At 45.4% G+C, this 19,170-nt stretch overlaps 1 protein-coding gene across 1 annotated transcript; it reads left to right on the forward strand.

Annotated features, from left to right (window-relative positions):
- Positions 1–9,296: 9,296 nt before the first annotated feature.
- Positions 9,297–18,838, forward strand: LOC116947359 (leucine-rich repeat transmembrane protein FLRT3-like). The gene is made up of 2 exons (XM_032962999.2): positions 9,297–9,681; positions 16,467–18,838. Exon 2 carries the CDS (start codon positions 16,521–16,523, stop codon positions 18,639–18,641), a length of 2,121 nt encoding a protein of 706 aa, XP_032818890.2. The 5' UTR covers positions 9,297–9,681; positions 16,467–16,520; the 3' UTR covers positions 18,642–18,838.
- Positions 18,839–19,170: the final 332 nt, after the last annotated feature.

Raw genomic sequence — 19,170 nt, forward strand, 5'->3', positions numbered from 1 at the left:
GTAAATGAGATAGCGTTCAAATGTACACACAATCATGTTTGTTAGCCCACTCGCTGTACTGTCATCTCCTGATCACCGCACAGCCCATCAGGTGTGGTTTTTTAAATAAATGTATTTGAGCCACATAGATCACATACGCATTCAGAGCACTCGATACATGCGTGGACTGTCACAGACACCTCAAATGTTACATTTGTCAATGTAAAAAAAACCCATTTACTGTCTAAACAGATACACACTTCTGCAAAACCGTGTCAACTATTGGATGATTTATGTTGAAAAGGAATACTGATGATGAGTAAATGCGTACACAATAAGCAAATCTCACTGATCACTTAGAGGTTTGTTTTCCATAATTTAAATGTCACAAAGCTCCTTGAAGAAGGACACGTTGGCTGAATGTTAAACTGTCAAGTTAAGTTTTCCAGAAGTACTCCATTCTGCATTCATTTTATACATCTTGATCCTGATCAACTTTCAGTAACTACCCTAGGTTTACGTACTTCGTGTATTCTGTTGCCCTTCCGTTGTGTCCCTCCAAGGAGTATTATTTGTCTAACCAATTCGTCGCAAGTGGCTTTTGTTTTGCTCAGAGTAAACTTGAGCCCCCACTTCTGTGGCCCTCTTTTCTAAAATAATTTCGCCCTTTCTTGCAACTTTTTTTCTATGACACTTTGGTTCTCTCGGCAAAGTCACGTAGAAATAAATTCATTATTATTTAATTTAATTTACTTTAAATGTAATTTAATTAATTAGTATTTAAATTAATTTCTTTCTACGTGACTTTACCGAAAGATCTTCTTTGCTTCTTTAATCACTCAGCCATTTCAATGCTAAAATTATATGCTAATTCCTTTGTCAAGGCGCTTTGTTTCTTCTCACACAGCTTAAAGGTCGTGATCTGAGCGTGGCTTTTTCACTCCAGCGCTGTCCTACCAGACAGTCTCGTCCCTTCACCTGATGAAGGCCGCTTGTGTTGTGGCCGAAACGTCGTGAGAATATTATTGTGTTATTTTATTTTATCAATTTATTATTTTATTCTCATTCTACGTGACTTTACCGAAAGAACCAAAGAAGATGAATCCTTGCAGTCACGAAAGCTTCGAATCTAGTTTATTTTCCATTGGTTGTTCGAGTATAATGTATTTGTCATCAGCACAATCGGAGATGGCTGATATTTCCTGTATTCATGTTTATGCCTTTATTTCTCCGATTCAGTTGTTTTAATATCTGCTCACGTCACTCTGAATCACATCACCTTGGTTAGAGTTCATCTCCTTGTCTGATTCCTCTTTGAGTAATATTTTGTTGCTTGCTTCATTCAACCTCGATTAAGCTGTTCCATTTTTACAAAGAGTTTTAATATTTTCCACATTTAAAAAATGTATATTTCTATATTTTTCGTATATATATTTTTTATAAAGCTTGTAAAGCTTCGGGATGTTAATGACCTCTCCTGCTATACAGGAGGTCATGGGTTCGATCCTGACCCTGACGCCCGTATGTTTGGAGTTTGCATGTTTCTCTCCCCGTGGCCGCGTGGATTATTCGCTGGGTCCTCCGGTTTTTCCCCTCCACATTTAGAATCAACGTGCTTTTAATTATTTTGTTGCTATGCATTTCCACGTGATAATCCACTTCCTTGAGCTATCATTTGTGGGCAGGTCGCTTCTGAAAAAGAGTTATATAACTCAGTGGGCTTACCTGGTAAAATAAAAAAAATATATAGTTTATTTGTGACAGCTTGGGTGACTGCATCAGTTTCCAACTCAGTAAAATGTTTTTCATAGTCTATAAAAGCCAGGAATAACGATGCTTGATATTAATTCATATTTTTTTGTGATTGACAGAATGTGGTCAGTAGTAGAACAGTAAAGGTTTGATTATGTTATTTCAACAGCTGGGCACGTTTCTTTTATGATATTCTCAATTAATCCATCTGTTTCGAGAGCTTCATCATTTTCCTACTGTGGAAGGCAGTGGTTTTTCCTTGAAGTGTGACATCTGGAATCGCCTCTTCTTTATCTTACAAAAATTATTCATTTCCGGGAATATACCATTTTATTTCTACTCCGTAGGTTTGCATAAAATTCATTCACCAGTATCATAAATCTGTCCATATCCAGAAATAATGAGAATTCTTATTATTATGCCACCTTACTCTCTAGGGGCTAACAGCTTCCTGTTCTCTGATTTCATGCTCCCAGTGTTTGCTACGACTTACTCAATCACTTTTGCATTGCGTTCTCCGATTTCTAGTTTCATTCTCTTCCTAGTGGATGTTCCAGTCTTCTGTGTATCCTGTATATTTTGTCGACATGTTCGTGCTGATTTACATCTCGCCTTGTGCCGTGATCCTTTACGTGGTTCCAGACAGCAGCGTGTATGCTGTTTGCGTATTTGCTTTGCTCTCTGCCCTCCCCCCCAGTGCACTGTCGATTACCATGCTCGGTATTTCATTATTTATAGTGGCGAGAGCCTTTTCTCATAACTTTTCTTTTCTCTAAATGTTAGTTTGTTGCTTAGAAGCAGTCTAAATTCTCCTTATTTTCTATTTAAGGAACGAAACGGGTGGACTTCTCCACAAATCTGGCTGTCGCCTGATTAAGCTAGTTTTAATTACTGGCGAAACGTCGTACTCAGATTGTAAATGTTGTGGCTCGGCTCCCCAACACACCGGTGTTGCTGTACTAGTGACGAATTGGCCACGTTCTGTTTATGTGACAACCCTTACTAGTTGGCTGTGTCGGGTGGTGGCGGGTTTAACGACACTTTTAGATAATTTACACAATCTAACCCGACAAACCTGCATTATGGCAAAATTATCCTACCTGCTGACCTCGATTTCTGATCTTAACTGCCCTGTTCTGCCTGCAATTAGCGTTGTCCTTCTCTTCGCTAACGGCGTTGCGTAACTTGCATCATTTTAGTGTGTGGTCACTTCCCGCGTTAGAATTTAAGTGTCTGACAAGCTGGAGTTTGACTATTGGAATCTCGGGTCACTTTATATTCTAACGTGACATATGAGCTCCTACGTTTCTAAATTCCTTTGTTTAAAATGTGGTCACCATTCTTTAGTTTAGTTTATTAAGTTCATGGGTCAGCTGGCCAGGATTGGGCAACACTTTTCCCACTGTTCACCCAGGTGTCTGGAGATCACAGACTAAGTGTCTCTTACCCAACGTTAAAACTAACAATGCCATATTTAAGAATCACTGTTAAGAGACAAACAACATATATACTAAAGTCACGTTGAAGAGAAACAAGAATATGAATTACTGCAGTCACGAAAGCTTTAAATCAAAATTTAAAACATATATACTATTTAAAATAACAATTAAAGTAACAATTTCAAATCTCATAATTGGTCTTTAAACTATCCGGACACTGTTCCAGTGCCCAACCAATTAGCTGCAAACTCTTAATAAAGTGTTTGTTTTCTCTCTCATGCCATTGTTCTGTGAAGGTGTGGATTGCACTCAGAAGTTTGTCAATTTCTTCATGTATGTGGCTATCCACATCTTTATGGCTTGTTGCTCGGGCATCAATATGAATAATCTTTAACTTGCAGTGGTTTTTGAGCCTCGATATTTGCGGTTCGATAGCACGTTTATGAAAGAACGAAACAATTCAACATGCTTAACATTCGAACATATAATATGCATTTCCAAAAAGTCAGATAATTGATTTGGGAAAAATATAAATTACCAATTTAAATGCATTTTTTACCATTAACATATGTTTGTCTGAACTTTTGCTTCTCATTAAATTATTTTAAAAATGTGACTTTGCAGAATAAATAACTGAAAGATAACGGTACATTTTTTCTTGCGAAATACTAACAGCATTGTGGAGCGCGTATCAAAAATGTGAGTTAAGTTTGTTCAAGTGCCTTCCAAGATATGTTCCAAAACAAAGGGCGAGCTATACGATGAACAAATTGCTTCACAAATACGTTTTCCCAGGTTAACCATGAAATGAATAATTGCTTTGCAATGTAGAAGGAATACTTATATGGATTGTGGATCTATTGCTGGATGAGTAAGCTACTGTTGTATCAGTTAAGCCATTCCCAACTCGAATGCAGGATCAGTGTTGGGATTATTTTGTGTCCCTGGCCACAGCACAGTCGTTGTTTACCCACTGCTGGATGACGATAGGCCCATGTACTGTCAGTTGTGGTAGTTTTTTGACCATACTTCACCACGATGGTCACTTCGGGTTGATGTTAGCCATGGCCAGAAATCAAAATGAGGTCTAGAATTTACAGCACAATGAGCCAACCGTTGCACCACCTTATTTTTATATCACCAAATAAATCGTAATTCAGGACATAACCCTGACATAGAAAACAATAACGTTTAAAACATTTGCTATATTATAATGTCCTAAACAATATGAGAAGCATCTTGTGGTAAGTTTATCTTTGTAGCATATCACTCATGAGGAATTACTCAACGATCACTCGTGGCTCTTGCTTGAAGCGGCACAACGGTATAATTTGGATTTAACAGGCTTGGGCCACACACGCAGCAGGAGGTAACCCCTAATTTGTAACAGGGTAAAGGTGCAGCCCTGTAATTACTCGTGAACGCCACTGCTGGCAGAAGTGCCTTCACTAGACGGAGCTCAAGATAACCCCTCTTAGACGTTATTTGGCTTACTCTTCAATGCTGGCCAGACACTTTACCGCACCACACTGTGACTCAGCCGATCGATGGCAGTGGACCTATTTTTCATGCTTGGTGGGAAGAGGCAGGGAAAAGATTTAAGAAACTTGTCTCCTTTGTTTCAACTGTCACGTCGGGAGGATTGAGTTCAACTTGGTGATCTTACACATTGCAAGACTTGAGCGCGATCCATATACACCAGGGCAGAATCCTAGCGTAATCGGAATATGGGGAGCAATGTCTGATAATCCCGCCCTTCGAGTCTTTCACTTGAGGAACTGTTACATTTGAGAACGTGTTATTGGAATCATATTTTAATGTTTTAGAGTAGAAAACATATATAATGTTATGTTCCTTCGAGAATGCGGTACATAAATGCATCTTAAAAGCGTGGGGGTTAAATGTTATTACATGTACAAATGCAGCCCTTTTGTTAATCCACTATTGGATGAGGGCCTCCCCACACCTTGTGACTATACTTCACCATGCTGGTCAGTGCGGGTTGGTGATGGATAAAATATAAAATGCAGACGACATTCAGCCAGAAAAAAAAGGTTTTCAACACATTCATAACAGCTTCTAAACTAATTTTATTCAGAAAAATGTCTACATTATCCAGACTTGTGCCAATTTATTTAATGACAGTAGCTTACAGAAGTTAATCAAAAAGTCAAACATGTATGCAAACATGTCACCAAGGCTACCATAAAATAAACATGACAATAGATTAGATTTTTTTCCCCCCAGCAGCCTACTTTACAATTTATATTCTCTTTGACTCTTTGTTTAATCTTGATTTGAAGCTTTCGTGACTGCAGGAATCCATACTCTTTGGTTCTTTCGGTAAAGTCACGTAGGTAGAAATTTATTTCTTCCGATTTAAAACATAAATATGCTGTAGAAAGTACATAACTGGTCCAGGGAAAGGATGTTAGCCATTTGGCCAAATATTTCATATTGTACTACAAGTGACAATGGAAATGGGGCTCATATATCGTAATATGAAAAGGGCATCATGTTAATATGTCTCACATCTAATCTTTTATGTGCCCATTTGCAGAAAACCAATTAGCTGTGCAAGCAAACAATAACATAAACTAATAAACATCTCAATTGTCATTCTGTCCTGCGGTAGATTAATATTGTTATTCTGAAGCCTGCTAACGTGTAAAGGCGGCAAAATGTTAATGCATCAATTTGCCAAGAAGGTTGACTGAAATTCAATATATTATACATAGCTGCTGGCTGAAACGATGCACTTCTGCTTCTCAGATTGTACATTATGCGTTGGCCACATTCCACAAATGTGGTTAAAGCGGGTAGGCTGAGAATACTCATCCCCTGGGCTAAGCTGCCCTTTCAGCAGAGCTAATGGGGCCAGTTACAGCCACACTTGGGGCTCAGTTGGCAAAATAAACTGCGCCAACCAAGCCAAGTCCTGCTGGGCCACGGGAGCACACCGACTGAATGACTGATTGGCTGATTGATTGATTGTCTCCTACATGATATGCAAGCATTTAATATATCTTTGCTCACATGTGCTTTCTATTAAGACGTTTATTTTTTTAACAGAGTTGAATTAATTATCATCTGGTTGTCCATTACCATACGTAATAATAGTACATTTAGAAATTCAAATGTAATGAATCCCATTACAATGAACTTTAAAAAAAAAGCTTTTCAACTTTTGATGGTGGAGTGCTGCCCATTCCTTTTAAGCATTTTTTTTGTGAGAACTGAGGAGATAATTTCCACGTCAAGCGTAATGCAAAAGTGTAAGTGCGAGTATTACTTTTGAACTGAGTTTAATAGTCAGATATTCTCATAGACTGCAGAGGCCTGGTAGAGACTTGGTCTCAAGTCTGGGTTCCAACCTACGAGACTGAGCAGATTTGTTGCGCACAAAGGAAGAAATATAATCGCCATGCGATCTGCACCTGCTTAATTTTGAATACATTTCCTGTTAATTATTGTCATCTTCGCCTGTCTGGTGGCAGTTTAAAAGTGGCCCAGTAAATACACTGAACTGGAAGTGACAGACAAGATAGCGAGTATTTATCTCTCCCACTCTAAGCTGCCATTGTGTTTGCCCAGGGAAGATTTGCACCAACTCACCTCATCCAAAAGTCACACACAAATATCACGGCCGGGACTTCTTCCCTAAGGACACTTAAGCAAACAGCAGGGGACATCCTTCATCAGCAATCAGCAATTTTGACCTTGAGGTGACACATTCACTTGCTCTCTCTCTCTGACATGCAGAATGGAGGCTTTAAAAATCTCGCCAGCAAATCGTTTTTTTTACGTGTCCCAAAGAGTGTAATGATTTTTTTTCTCTCTCATAATTATACAGCGAGGCACTAAAAAAAGGTCATACTAACGTAACGATTTGATTACTTTGAAGTCCCATTACTTGTAATTATAGTTTATTTGCATAAATTCACGGGTGTTGGGAGCTACTCGACTGAAAAAATAGAGAGATACGGGCCGATACTTGCACTCTTAACGCTTTGCCGTAGTCTCAAAATGTGTTGACCTCCTTTTGTATACGTCGTGTATAAATTGAATATTACAAAGGAACAGTTCTAATGCTGATTTCAGCTTTGTGTTTGGATAATCTCTCTTTGGATTTGCTTCAATGCCTTTTAACACAAAAAAATCCTTGAACAGAGACGGCCCATCTGATAGTTGAAGATTAATTACCACCAGAACAATCAGGGCCCCAACCCTCTCCCCTTCTTACTACACCCAGCCCTCCCTGCCAGTGTTCTGCACGCACAGCATATTGCGCTCATAGACGTCTTCAGATGGGCGACTCATCACGCCGTCTGTCGAAGCAGAGTCAGCCTTTTAAGTCGCGATCAAACAGCGTATGCAGGTGAGTGGAACATCCATTGTGTTGAAAAGGGCACTGCTCACTGGGATAATTCGGGCACAAATAGAATGAACCTCGACGTTAAGAAGGAAAGTTGGTGCATACTTTTTGGTTCTTTCGGTAAAGTCACGTAGGTATAAAATAAAATAAAAAATAAATCACGACGTTTCGGGCGCAACACCCGAAACGTCGTGATTTATATTCTTGGTTCTTTCGGTAAAGAACCAAGAATATGAATCCCTGCAGTCACGAAAGCTTTAAATCGAAATTTAAGTCGTGATTTATTTTATATTTTATTTCATACCTACGTGACTTTGCCGACAGAACCAAAGAGTATGGATTCCTGCAGTCATGAAAGCTTTAAATCAAAGTTGGTGCAATGAAAGCCAACGTAGAATGTTCCGTGATGTGGCTAAAAAAAAACGCAAATTTTTTTTTATCCCATCAGCCTATGTGATTTCACTGTACACATTATGAAGCCGCTTTTAGTTTCAGTGTGCAAACTCTTGGCCAGTTTTGATCTTCTGGGTCTGATTAGGATGTAATTAAAAACACACACACATATACTACATAATCATATACAGCACAACTCCAATAATCCGCGTTGATATGGGGGGACCATATCAACGGGGATTTTCTAATCTGTGGCGCACCATGGAGGTTAGAGTTCTGTAATCCACAATAAATATTGCACGCAGACGGCTTGCACTGCAGATTACGGAGGGAATCAGTCACTCCCGGAGGAGATACAGAAATCTGCGATTTTTGTGGATTCCATAATTAATGGCCCCACGGATTAGCGGACGTAGTCGCGAACCGCGAGTAATTCCAAAATCGACGAAGCCCCTAGTTCATGGAATATTGGCGCGTGGATTTTTGGTAGTTCTGCTGCAAATTTAATGTCTGTCTCCTTTGCCAATCCACTGCTTGATAAAGGTATCTCCACGCCATGTTTGTCAGTCTCTGGGCTCTTTTAACCATACTGCACCATGCTGGTTCAGTCTAGGTTGGTGGGGCTGTTTCGGATACCATGAATCATTAATATTGGCCATGGCCAAGAATCAAACTCACGGCACCGAGTTCAACAGGGAGCATCAAGACCACCACACCACAGCTCCACTCATATGCACATACGTTCACGTGAATTAAGTTCTGTATATTTTGTTTCACTTTAGTAACACATTTGTGACAGTATACATCAACCTTACTTCAGCTACAACACAAGCGCTTTAGTTTAATGATTTAAGACCATTTCAACATTAATATAGCACTCTGTATATTTTGGCAAACAGTCCTGCAAGCATGTAAGCGTGATTTTTTTTTGTTGGTAATTATATATATGAATTATACGTTATACCTCTATAACGTGGCATTTCACAGTCGCCATACATGAACTCAAAGAAAGGAATCGCCAAATGTCCTTCCTAATGAGTGTTGGCACGTTCTTTCTGGAGAGGGGGTGGGGGCAACACTCCATAAATGCCCTTATTTGTCAGTGGGGGGGGGGGGCAAGCCAGTGTCACGTTGAAACGGCTTGGCTTTTAGGCAGTGGAATTCCGCCTTCCTTGCCTTTGGGAAGAAGGTCTGGGCTGGGGGGTGGTGGTGGTGGGGGTTAGGGGGCGGCTTGTGCTGGGGGGTGGTGGTGGTGGTGGTGGTTGGGGGTTAGGAGGCGTCACCGCTGCCCGCTCTTGTTGCTCTCCGCAGACAATTGCCCCAGGACCTCCCAATTGGCCCCGGACCTATCGGCCGGTCCAGACGGTCCCCCCCCCTACACCCAGCCCCGCGTGCTCCCATTGGCCGGTAGGCGGTGCTGAGACGCCGAGGGGGTGGGGGGGGGCGCGCGCCACACGGGGAGCTGGGGAAGCGGCCGGGCTGGTCCCAGTGGTTGGCAGGAGGGAGCATGAGGCGGCCTCTTCCGAGAAGGGGACAGAAAGGCGTGTTGCTTGCCGCTGGCTTGCGCCCAGAGGAGCGAGGAGTTTCTTGACGGCCGAGGCTCCCCTGGCGCACCCCGCCCGCCGAGTCTCCGTCACCCCTCCAGTACCCCCCCCACCCAGCCCCCCTTCCCACCGGCGTGTGGAGGAGATCGGCACTCACTTCGGAGGTGCAAGGGAGCTACCCGACGCGCTCGCGATAGAAGTAAGTTGTTGATGTTGTTGCGAGTGTGTCCTTGCCGTCGTTGTATATTGTTGTTCTACAAATGAGCGGCCACTTTTGATTAGTTGACTCTTTTTTTTGCGGCTCTTTGCGATTTCTCTGCCTGTGAAGAAGGGTCATTGCCCGAAACGTCGTACGTTATGTGAGTATTCTCTCCTCTCGCTAGGGCAGTGCTCCTGCCGAGTCCCGTGTTAGCGCGTCAGTGCGCAAGTTGTGGGTTTTTATTTCACGCCAGCGTGTTGTGCTGAACACACATTCATTCAGACGACCAGTCTGTGAAAAGTCCCCGTTGATAAACAAACGAGAGCAACATTGGTGTCCGTTTTAAAACCACGTACTTTTGTATTGAAGTTGTTGTTGGTGTTCAATTTTATTTCGTGCATTTGCATCGAAGCGCACAGTGTTCAACACAAAACAACCTTCAATGGACGGGTTTAATGGGGGCAGCTACTAAAGGTGTAGAGACGCTTCTTTGGTTCTTTCGGTAAAGTCACGTAGAATGAGAATAAAGTAATAAATTGATAAAATAAAATAACACAATAATATTCTCACGACGTTTCGGCCACAACACAAGCGGCCTTCATCAGGTGAAGGGACGAGACTGTCTGGTAGGACAGCGCTGGAGTGAAAGAGCCACGTTCAAACTTATTTTGACGTCGGAGAAGTAGTCGAACAGGAGGCAACCTGGTGGGGTTGCATGACATTCATTTGATTCGGAAAGTCGAAGCAATCAATGCGTAATTGTTGAGGAACGCAGAGCGCTGGGTGTTGTTCTCTACCTTTAACAAAATGATAGTGATAGGCTGAGTTTTTTTTTTCTTCTGAAGTATGCTTTAGGTCAACATTTGTACTACCAAGAGGGATAATTAGTAATCTTACGCTATCAAGTTCAATTAACGGTTGCTAAATAGAGAGAATTTCAGGCAAATTATAGCTGGGACTGACAAATGCAATCATTCTGCGAATTTTATTTTGCCGTCGATTGATTGCGCAGACTCCGTAGGGTGGCTCGCTTTGCGAGTTTGTGGAATTCATCGAGAAAACAGACATCGTGATGCTGCTCATGCGAATTATGCACAAACACAAAAACAAACCTAAACTCTGCTGTGAAATGATTAAGGGCCATAGCGGGAAATTTTGCGGCTGATATACATTGCATGTATTTACTTATCGGCCAATATTAATAAAGCACGTGTTGAGTTTTTGTAACTTTTATTAAGTTTGACCTTCATGCTGCTTTATAGTATTTTCAAGGGTTCTGGTAATATAAAGACAGCATTGAAGAAGCGACGTAAAAAAAAACATTCTGATAAAAGTGAACTATTTACTTTAATGTAAAGCTAACAAGGGTACCAGTAAACTACATGAAGATGGAAATTAATAGTAAAAAAAAATACAAACGCATGTGTTTGTGGTTATTAAATGTGCTTAAATGAGATAATTCAGCTTAAAGGGTGCTGCTGCTGCTGCAATAAAGATGCCGCATTGGTGAAACAAGAACGCACGGGATACGGGGAAAGCATCCATCCTGTTCTTTAAAATTCAACTTCATTTTTCATTATTTAAAATGTGTCAAAATGTCAAGTGAATTGCGACGATGCATTTTCAATAATAAATGGAGGCAACTCAGCGGCAAAGCGCCATCATTGCCGGGTGTGCGGGAAGCTTCACGAGGGTGGACTCGGATCTTCAATGGATCGTCGCAAGCATTTCGTTGTAACGTCTGCTCAAGCTGTCGCGCGTTAAGGACAGAGAGTGGAGCCGCGCTCGGCTAAATATATCGGAGCCGGACAAATTGTTTCCATATCCATAGAACTGAGTCGCATCTTCGTTTTCACATGCCTGTACTGTAGAGCAAACACCCATTGCTAAATGCTTCATTATGTAGTTATTATTTATTATTTTACATTCATCAAAATTGAACCCCTCCCCCCCTCCTCAAGTAGACGCAATATTTTTTGGGGGGGAATGACAGAATCGTAGGAAATAAACTATCAGTAATTAACATAAAATCACGTGCTAATTACATTTGTTAACAGTGAAAAAACGTGGCCTATTTCCACCCAGCGTGCGAATTGCTAATGATTGCACAATTACACTGTTCGTTTAACAAATGCTCATTATGTGATTGTGTTATTTCCTGGCATGCGTCGTGTGAATTTTTCTATATTACTGCGTACTAAGCTGGGGATACATTAAGCATAAACATCACCTGGTGTATGAACGTGCAGTATGCTCGTATAGACCTGTGTATATTTTTGTAACACGTTTAAATGTTTGTTCCTCATTACGATCATTGTTTCAGGTCTTAGTTTAAAGTAAACATATTCTTGGTTCTTTCGGTAAAGTCACGTTTTGTTTAATATTTTTTATTATTTTATTGTTTCCCTTCTACGTGACTTTACCGAAAGAACCAAGAATATGAATCCCTGCAGTCACGAAAGCTTTTAATCAAAATTTAAAGTAAACAGTTTACAATCCCGAATCCCATCACTTCCCAAGCATCCGTAGGAGTTCCCCACACAAGAAGAAGCATCCACGCCCCCTCCCCACAGGGGATAAGGAAAGCAAATGTGGGCAAGAGATTAAAGAAGGCAGATAACTCAGGGTCTCGTGGAAGGCGGAAAATGTACATAGCAGTTGTAACAACTTTCTCACACCTTCCTGTTGTCTGTCCTCTTCTCCTAAACTGACCCCCTACCGTCTCTCGCTACTCTCATTTGACCACCCAAACCACCCCCTCCAACCTCCCTCCGCATTTAGCCGAAGGGGCCAGAACTAAATCCAAGGCTGAAACAACACCGCGGGATGAGACGCAACTCAGCTGTGTCAACAACACGCCACGCTAGAAAAACAAAAAATACCTTGGGCCTGCCGCAGGTCCGGTTGACGAGCAGAACCACCTCTGATCCTGTCCGTGCCGGCCGACCCGGCCCGGTACAGGAGCCCGACCTCCGACCCGCAGTGCCACCCGGACACTCGCCACTATCGTAGCACGCCCCCCACTGCCCATGCCCCCCCTCCCCACCCACCCTCACCCGGGGGTCCTGTTGATGAGCTCGAGGCATTGCTGTTGTCAGAAAGCAAAAAAAAGACAGCGGAGTAAAGAAAACACATCGGAAGCTGGCAGCACGCTGTGCGCAAACGCCTCTGCCCCCTGAAGTTTTGGAAGAGGGAAAAAAAGAAAGGGGGGCTGAGGTATGCAAGAGGGACCCTCCTGAGAAATCAACTGGTGCATCTTACCCACCGGGCATCTCGGCCACTGCTCAAAATAGTCACCTCTGTTTTACACACTAATTTATTTATTTCGTTTATTGGGTGAAGTTTTGTTTAGTTTTCGCAGCAATTAACTTGATCTGGTCATAGCCTTGTCGGATGGTTTCTTCTTCTTCTTATATTTTCATATATCTCTCTAATTGTGGCTGAACGCCCCATGCTGTGAACGAGTTTCACTTTCTGCAAGTGGCAGCGTGTCCTTTAAACTGCGCCGTGGTCTTGTGTGAGCAAAATCCCTCCCCCCCCCATCTCCCGCTGTGCGAGATAGAAGGAACTGATCTTTTCTCAATTAAGAGATTTAAAAGTGTCCCTTTCAATTTGCTGGGCTAATTTATCTTCCCGCCTGTAGAGAGGAAATCCACAACAACAAAAAAATATTCAAATTTATTTTTTTCTTAAACAAAATGAAAAAAAATCCCCGTGTTGCAAACTATTTACTGATTTTGGAAAACGACTCCATTGGCTGTAATGATGAGAAATGTTCTTTATTCAAACGTTCAATGCTGCATGTGTAGAGTATAAATGCAGTTTCTGACGAACTTATTTTATTTTACGATTGACAAAAACGGTCGATTATTTACAAAGACTGAAAACGTACTGATGTGTCAAACTTTCCACGCTAAGTTCCAATCCAATCGTTTAAAATATATTTTTAGTTTTCATTGTAAATAATATTAATCATTAACATCCCTGTGTAGAGACGTCACTTAATAACAACAACAGCAACGGAAAACACTTTCACATTTTCGGAGGGTGAGAGGATTTCCCAGTTTGATTAAAATTATTCCAGAGTCTGGAAGCGAAACCCAAAATTATCCCGTAAATCCAATCCTAGTTAGGTTTTATTTTATTTTTCACTCAGCCGCTTTCTCAGTCAGTTGGCAAACAGCGGTCCTCTGTCTGCACCGTCCTCATTCTGATCCCGTGAAGGGCTTATTGTACACCAGGCAGAAGCGGCCCGAGCGAGAGATAAATCCACGACAACGAGGAGGGACGCGCCGAGTAAGAAGCGCGGCCCTTTATGCGCGGTGCTGCCATGGCTGTAGGTAGCAAAGACGGCGGCACAAAAGAAAGAGGAGACTGCCACGGTGGCGAATGGAGAACCTGTTTGAAGGGGGTTTTCAGGGAGTAGAAAACAAGCCCACGGAAAGCTCTCTTCAGCATCCCGAGCATTTCTGTCAAACATCGGGCTTTGAAGCGGTGGGAAACTGCCTGGATTAAACAAAAAAAAACTTAAACCTTTAGGTTAAAGTCTCCCTTTCTCTATTGCCGTAAACCTTTCAAACCGATTTTTGCATCGCACGTACGGACTTGAAACGTCACATTGGCTCAAGCGATAATGTTTGTTGTATCACTTACGTGTACGTTTTCAGCGTCCGTTGAGCAATATCTGCTGACAGAAAACTGTTCAATGCTCAGCTACCAATAAGATGTGTTTTCCAACTATAAGTTAAATACAATTTTTTGCTACTCTACTTACTCTATCTGATACAAAAAAAATGACCAATAGCTCAAATTGTAATAATAGTCATGATGATTAACAACCTTTTGTCAATCCACTTGCGGACAAAAGTATCCCCATGACTGGTTGGTGAAGACAGGGTGCCAACACTGGTTCGGATATCATTGGCCATCGCTAGGAATCAAAGTCAAATTGTCGGGTTAATAGCACAGCTTATTAAGAACGTAGCGCGGTGCATTGCACTATCTGCCACTGATGGCAGTTAGGCCTCCGCTAGCAGGAGCTGTAGATAGCCTCTTTAGAGAATATTATTGGCCTACTTTTCCACGCTGGAAAGAGGTCGGAGTACCGATACTTTAGACCATCACACGCGGCCTGCCGATCGACTCACGGTGGTGTCGTCATTTATACTGCTGGGCGGACCAGGGCGGGTGGATAGAAATTAAACTTGGCAAGTGACGCGCCTGGAGGATGACTCGAACCGGCGACCTCTCGGTTGCAAGTCCGGCATGATAGCCATTACACTTTGGCAGGGACCCTGGAATATTTATATTATCTGCGTAAACATTATACATTATCTGTTTAAAGACATTGCTAAAGGCAGTGCTGGTTCGTTGCGTTTTATTTGAATTCACGCGTGACAACATTCGTTTGTCCTCTTCAGTTGTGCGTGTAAGTTTTGATTTTATTTGCTAACTCACTCCTTTGATGTGTTCCACCACCACCACCACATGTGTTCCCATCAGTTATTGCCATTACTGTTGCGTTGTTTACAAGGTATTACTTAAACCTACAGTAACGTAAAGGCTACGATGCAATGTGTGAGCGCTAACTCTTGTCTACAATGCAATCTGTCATCCGAAATAACAACCTTGTAATTAAGGCTTGTTTACAATTTTGACAAATGTACATTTAAATGTTAGCCGTTAAGCTTACTGAAAACAGATGTTTGATGTGACAGACGAACGCTGCCCAGTAGTCTAATAACTGGTCAGCTTTGTTCTGGTGGGAAAAAAAAACAGCCGTGCAGTTTTACAGCAGTGTAATTTACTGCTACTTGGACATTTTAAGATAAAATATGAGCAACTAATATTGATATATGTGGGCCTTTTTGATTTGCTTAGAGCGCTTTGAAATGGCTTTACGTGGTTTAGAATTTTTTGCAATGCGCACAAATTTCAACATTACGATTGAAGTCTCAAAACCAAGGCTGGTATTTGTATTTGCAATCCGCCAAAAGGTTAGCGTACGTGTAGACGTTCATACGGTACATTGTAAGAGCACCTTTTTTAAGTTTTACTTATTCATACGTCACGTGAAATTAATTATTGTAGACAATGCAACATTACAAACAAACAGATGTATGAGTGTATTGGCTGATTGCTGCACGGCAAAGACATAATTATTTTGGGATGATGTTTTTGTTATACCGTATCACAATTTTTGGGTATTTGCGTAGTGGATAGCACAACGCGATATCCATTACGCAATCTCAATAGATCCTTGGCCACTGCAAACATTAGTAATGAGTGATGTCTGAGATAGTCCTCCACACCCCCCCTCAATAAACCACACTGACCAGCATGGTGAAGCATGGTCAAACAACCCCCATGACCGACACTACAGTGGGCTGTAATATTATTATTTTAATTCCTATGATGAAAATATTACTGCTTACATTTAAGCTAAAGTTGACGTTGGCACATTTTTGGAACAAAGTCTGATTACGTTACCAGCACTCACGTAGTCACACGTAGTCTTAACATTTGCCTCCATAGGTTTTCAGCTGGTGCCCTTTATTTTATTAAAGGTACGTAACATATAAAAAAAATCACAGAAAAGATGAAACATTAAACATTTACTTGCGATACACTGCGTTAAAGCCAATATATATATAAAAGAAAATACCAGCGGGTTAAGAGATTAAAATCATTCGACATTTTAACTCGCACCGTACAGAATCCAATTTCTGCTTTACAAGGGCGACACCGTACCACCTTGACAGATTGCCATTTTCTCCTTCTCACAGCTGCCGACACTGCCGACGTGGATCTTTGCAAAAAAAGAAAAAAGAAAGCGCGCCATGGCGACTTCCGCGCGCGGAGGAGCGGCCTCCCCGCCCGCCGTCCGCTTGGCGGCAGCGGTGGCGATGGCGGCGGCGCTGGCGCTGGCGACGCCGCCCGCACCGGCCTCCGGCTGCCCCGCCCCGTGCCGCTGCGACGGCGCCTTCGTGTACTGCAACGACCGCGCGCTCACGTCCGTGCCGAGCGGCATCCCGCGGGAGGCCACCACCCTCTTCCTGCAGAACAACCTCATCAACGACGCGGGCATCCCGTCCGAGCTGACGCACCTCCGCGACGTGGACACGGTCTACCTGTACGGCAACCGGCTGGAGGAGTTCCCCACCAACCTGCCGCCGGGCGTTCGCGAGCTGCACCTGCAGGAGAACCGCGTGCGCGTGGTGCCGCGCGCGGCGCTCGCCCGCCTCGCCGCCCTCGAGAGGCTGCACCTGGACGACAACGTGGTCACCTCGGTGGGCGTGGAGCGCGGGGCCTTCGCGGGCGCCGCAGGCCTCAAGGTCCTCTTCCTGTCCCGGAATCTCCTGAGCGCCGTGCCCATCGGCCTGCCCCGCGGCCTCGAGGAGCTGCGGCTCGACGACAACCGCGTCGGCGCCATCTCTGAGCAGGCGCTGGGCGGGCTCGGGAACCTCAAGAGGCTCTTCCTGGAAGGGAACCAGCTGAGCGAGAAGAGCATCGCCGAACGGGCGTTCCGAGACCTCGACAGCCTCGCCGAGTTGTCCCTCGCCCGCAACGCGTTCGCCGCCGTCCCGGCGAACCTGCCGGGGACGCGGCTGGAGAGGCTCTACCTGCAGGACAACCGCATCTCCAGGGTCTCCGCCGGCGCGCTCGCGGGCCTGCGGCAGCTCGCCCGCCTCGACCTGTCCGGCAACAGCCTGGGCGTCCTGCCGCAGGGCGTCTTCGACGACCTGAGCCAGCTGGCGCAGCTGTCGGTGCGGAACAACCCCTGGCGCTGCACCTGCGCGCTGCTCTGGCTGCAGGAGTGGATGAAGCGGCGCTCGTCCGTCACCATGGTGCGGGGCATGGTGTGCCAGGCGCCCGAGACGGCTCGCGGAACGCCCTTGGAGGGGCTGGCGCTCGACTGCCGCGCCTCCGGGGACGGCGCGGGGCGCGCGAGAGTCGCGGCGGCGGCGGCGACGTCGACGCAGGCGCGGCCCGCCGATCGCGACGCGCGGACCACGGCGAGGCCGGGCCCACGGAGCCAACCCCCCCGCGCCGGCGCCCCGAAGCACGGCGTTCCCGAGGCGGCCTCCGAGAGCGACCTGGAGGTGCGGTTGTCGGACGTCACCGACAGCAGCCTGCGCGTGAGCTGGAGAGCGCCGCCCGGCGTCAAGGTCCTCAAGCTCCACTGGGCCCGGCTCGGGCAGAGCACGGCGGCCGAAGGCGGCGGCGGCGGCGGCGGCGGCGGCGCGGGAGACGCCGACAAGGTGATCGTGGCCGGCGACGGGGGCGGCGGCGGCGGCGGCCACCGGATTCTGCGCCTGCAGCCCGGCGGCACCTACCGGGTGTGCGCCGTCGTCGCGGACCCGGGCGACGACCGCCGCTTCGCCGACCTGCACGCGTGCGCCGAGGCGAGGACGCCGAGCCCCTCCGACTTCAACTCGTCGGTGCCGACGAACCGCGAGCGGGGGGACGGACGGGCGAGCGGAGCGGGCGGCGCGGGGGGCGGCGCCGGGGTGATCGGCGGCGCCGTCGCCGCGGTCGCGGCGGCCGCGTGCCTCGCCGCGGCCGCCGCCCACGCGCTCAGGGGGCGCTGCTGGCGCCGGTCGGACGGCGGCACGGGCGGTAGCGGCGGCGTGGGGCGGCGGCGGCGGCGCGAGGCCTGCGACTACGTGGACGGCGCCACCAAGAAGAAGGACGTGTCCACGCTGGAGGGCGGAGACGGCTCGCCCTTCCAGGTGGTGCCGCTGAACGGCGCGCACCCAGCGCGGGACGAGTTCACGATACAGACGGTGTTCCCGCAGCGCCACGGCGCCGGGATCGGTGGGGGGGGCGGAGGCGGCGGCGGCGGCGGCGGCGGATGTGGCAGCGGCCTGGTTTACAAATATCACCAGAACGCCGGCGGCGAGGTGCACAGGGGCCGGCGAGATAGCGGGGTGCCCGACTCGGACCACTCGCAGACGTAGGCCGCTTGCCGCTCGCCGGCTGCCGTGACAGAACCGCAGGTTGATGGACGGTGGCAGCTGCGGAGTGGCATCGGCTGGGTGTCAATCAAAGGACCCTTTAAAATGTGCCAGAAGAAAATCCCATAACGTAAATGTTTCTTCTGCAATGAGCTCATTGTTTTCTTTTTTTTGGAGTGTGATGTGCACTTTGGACACTCGCTCGTCACAAGTACGGTGAACAATGGCCTTGCAGCGATTGTATTGTATACGGACAATTCCATTAGCATTTCCTCCTACTCCGGCTGGTATGTCATGCCGGCGTACGTAATGTAATACTGGGTTACACGACATTACACTGGCATGTGTAATACATTCTACTCACGGACAGTTGTTCAGACGCATTCGGACAAGTCGCTTACGAACACCTTCGTATATTTTTTAATAACTGCAGTGATGTAGTTTTTAAAAAGCAATATGATGTAGATGAGTGAAATGTACAAAAAAGCAAGGTATTCATTCGCAGAACGTTTGCGTCAGAAGTCGAAGCAAC

This window comes from Petromyzon marinus, chromosome 29 (genome assembly GCF_048934315.1).
Source record: "Petromyzon marinus isolate PM22_M1 ecotype Great Lakes invasive population chromosome 29, UKy_Petmar_22M1.pri1.0, whole genome shotgun sequence".
In the NCBI taxonomy this organism is placed as follows: domain Eukaryota; kingdom Metazoa; phylum Chordata; class Hyperoartia; order Petromyzontiformes; family Petromyzontidae; genus Petromyzon; species Petromyzon marinus.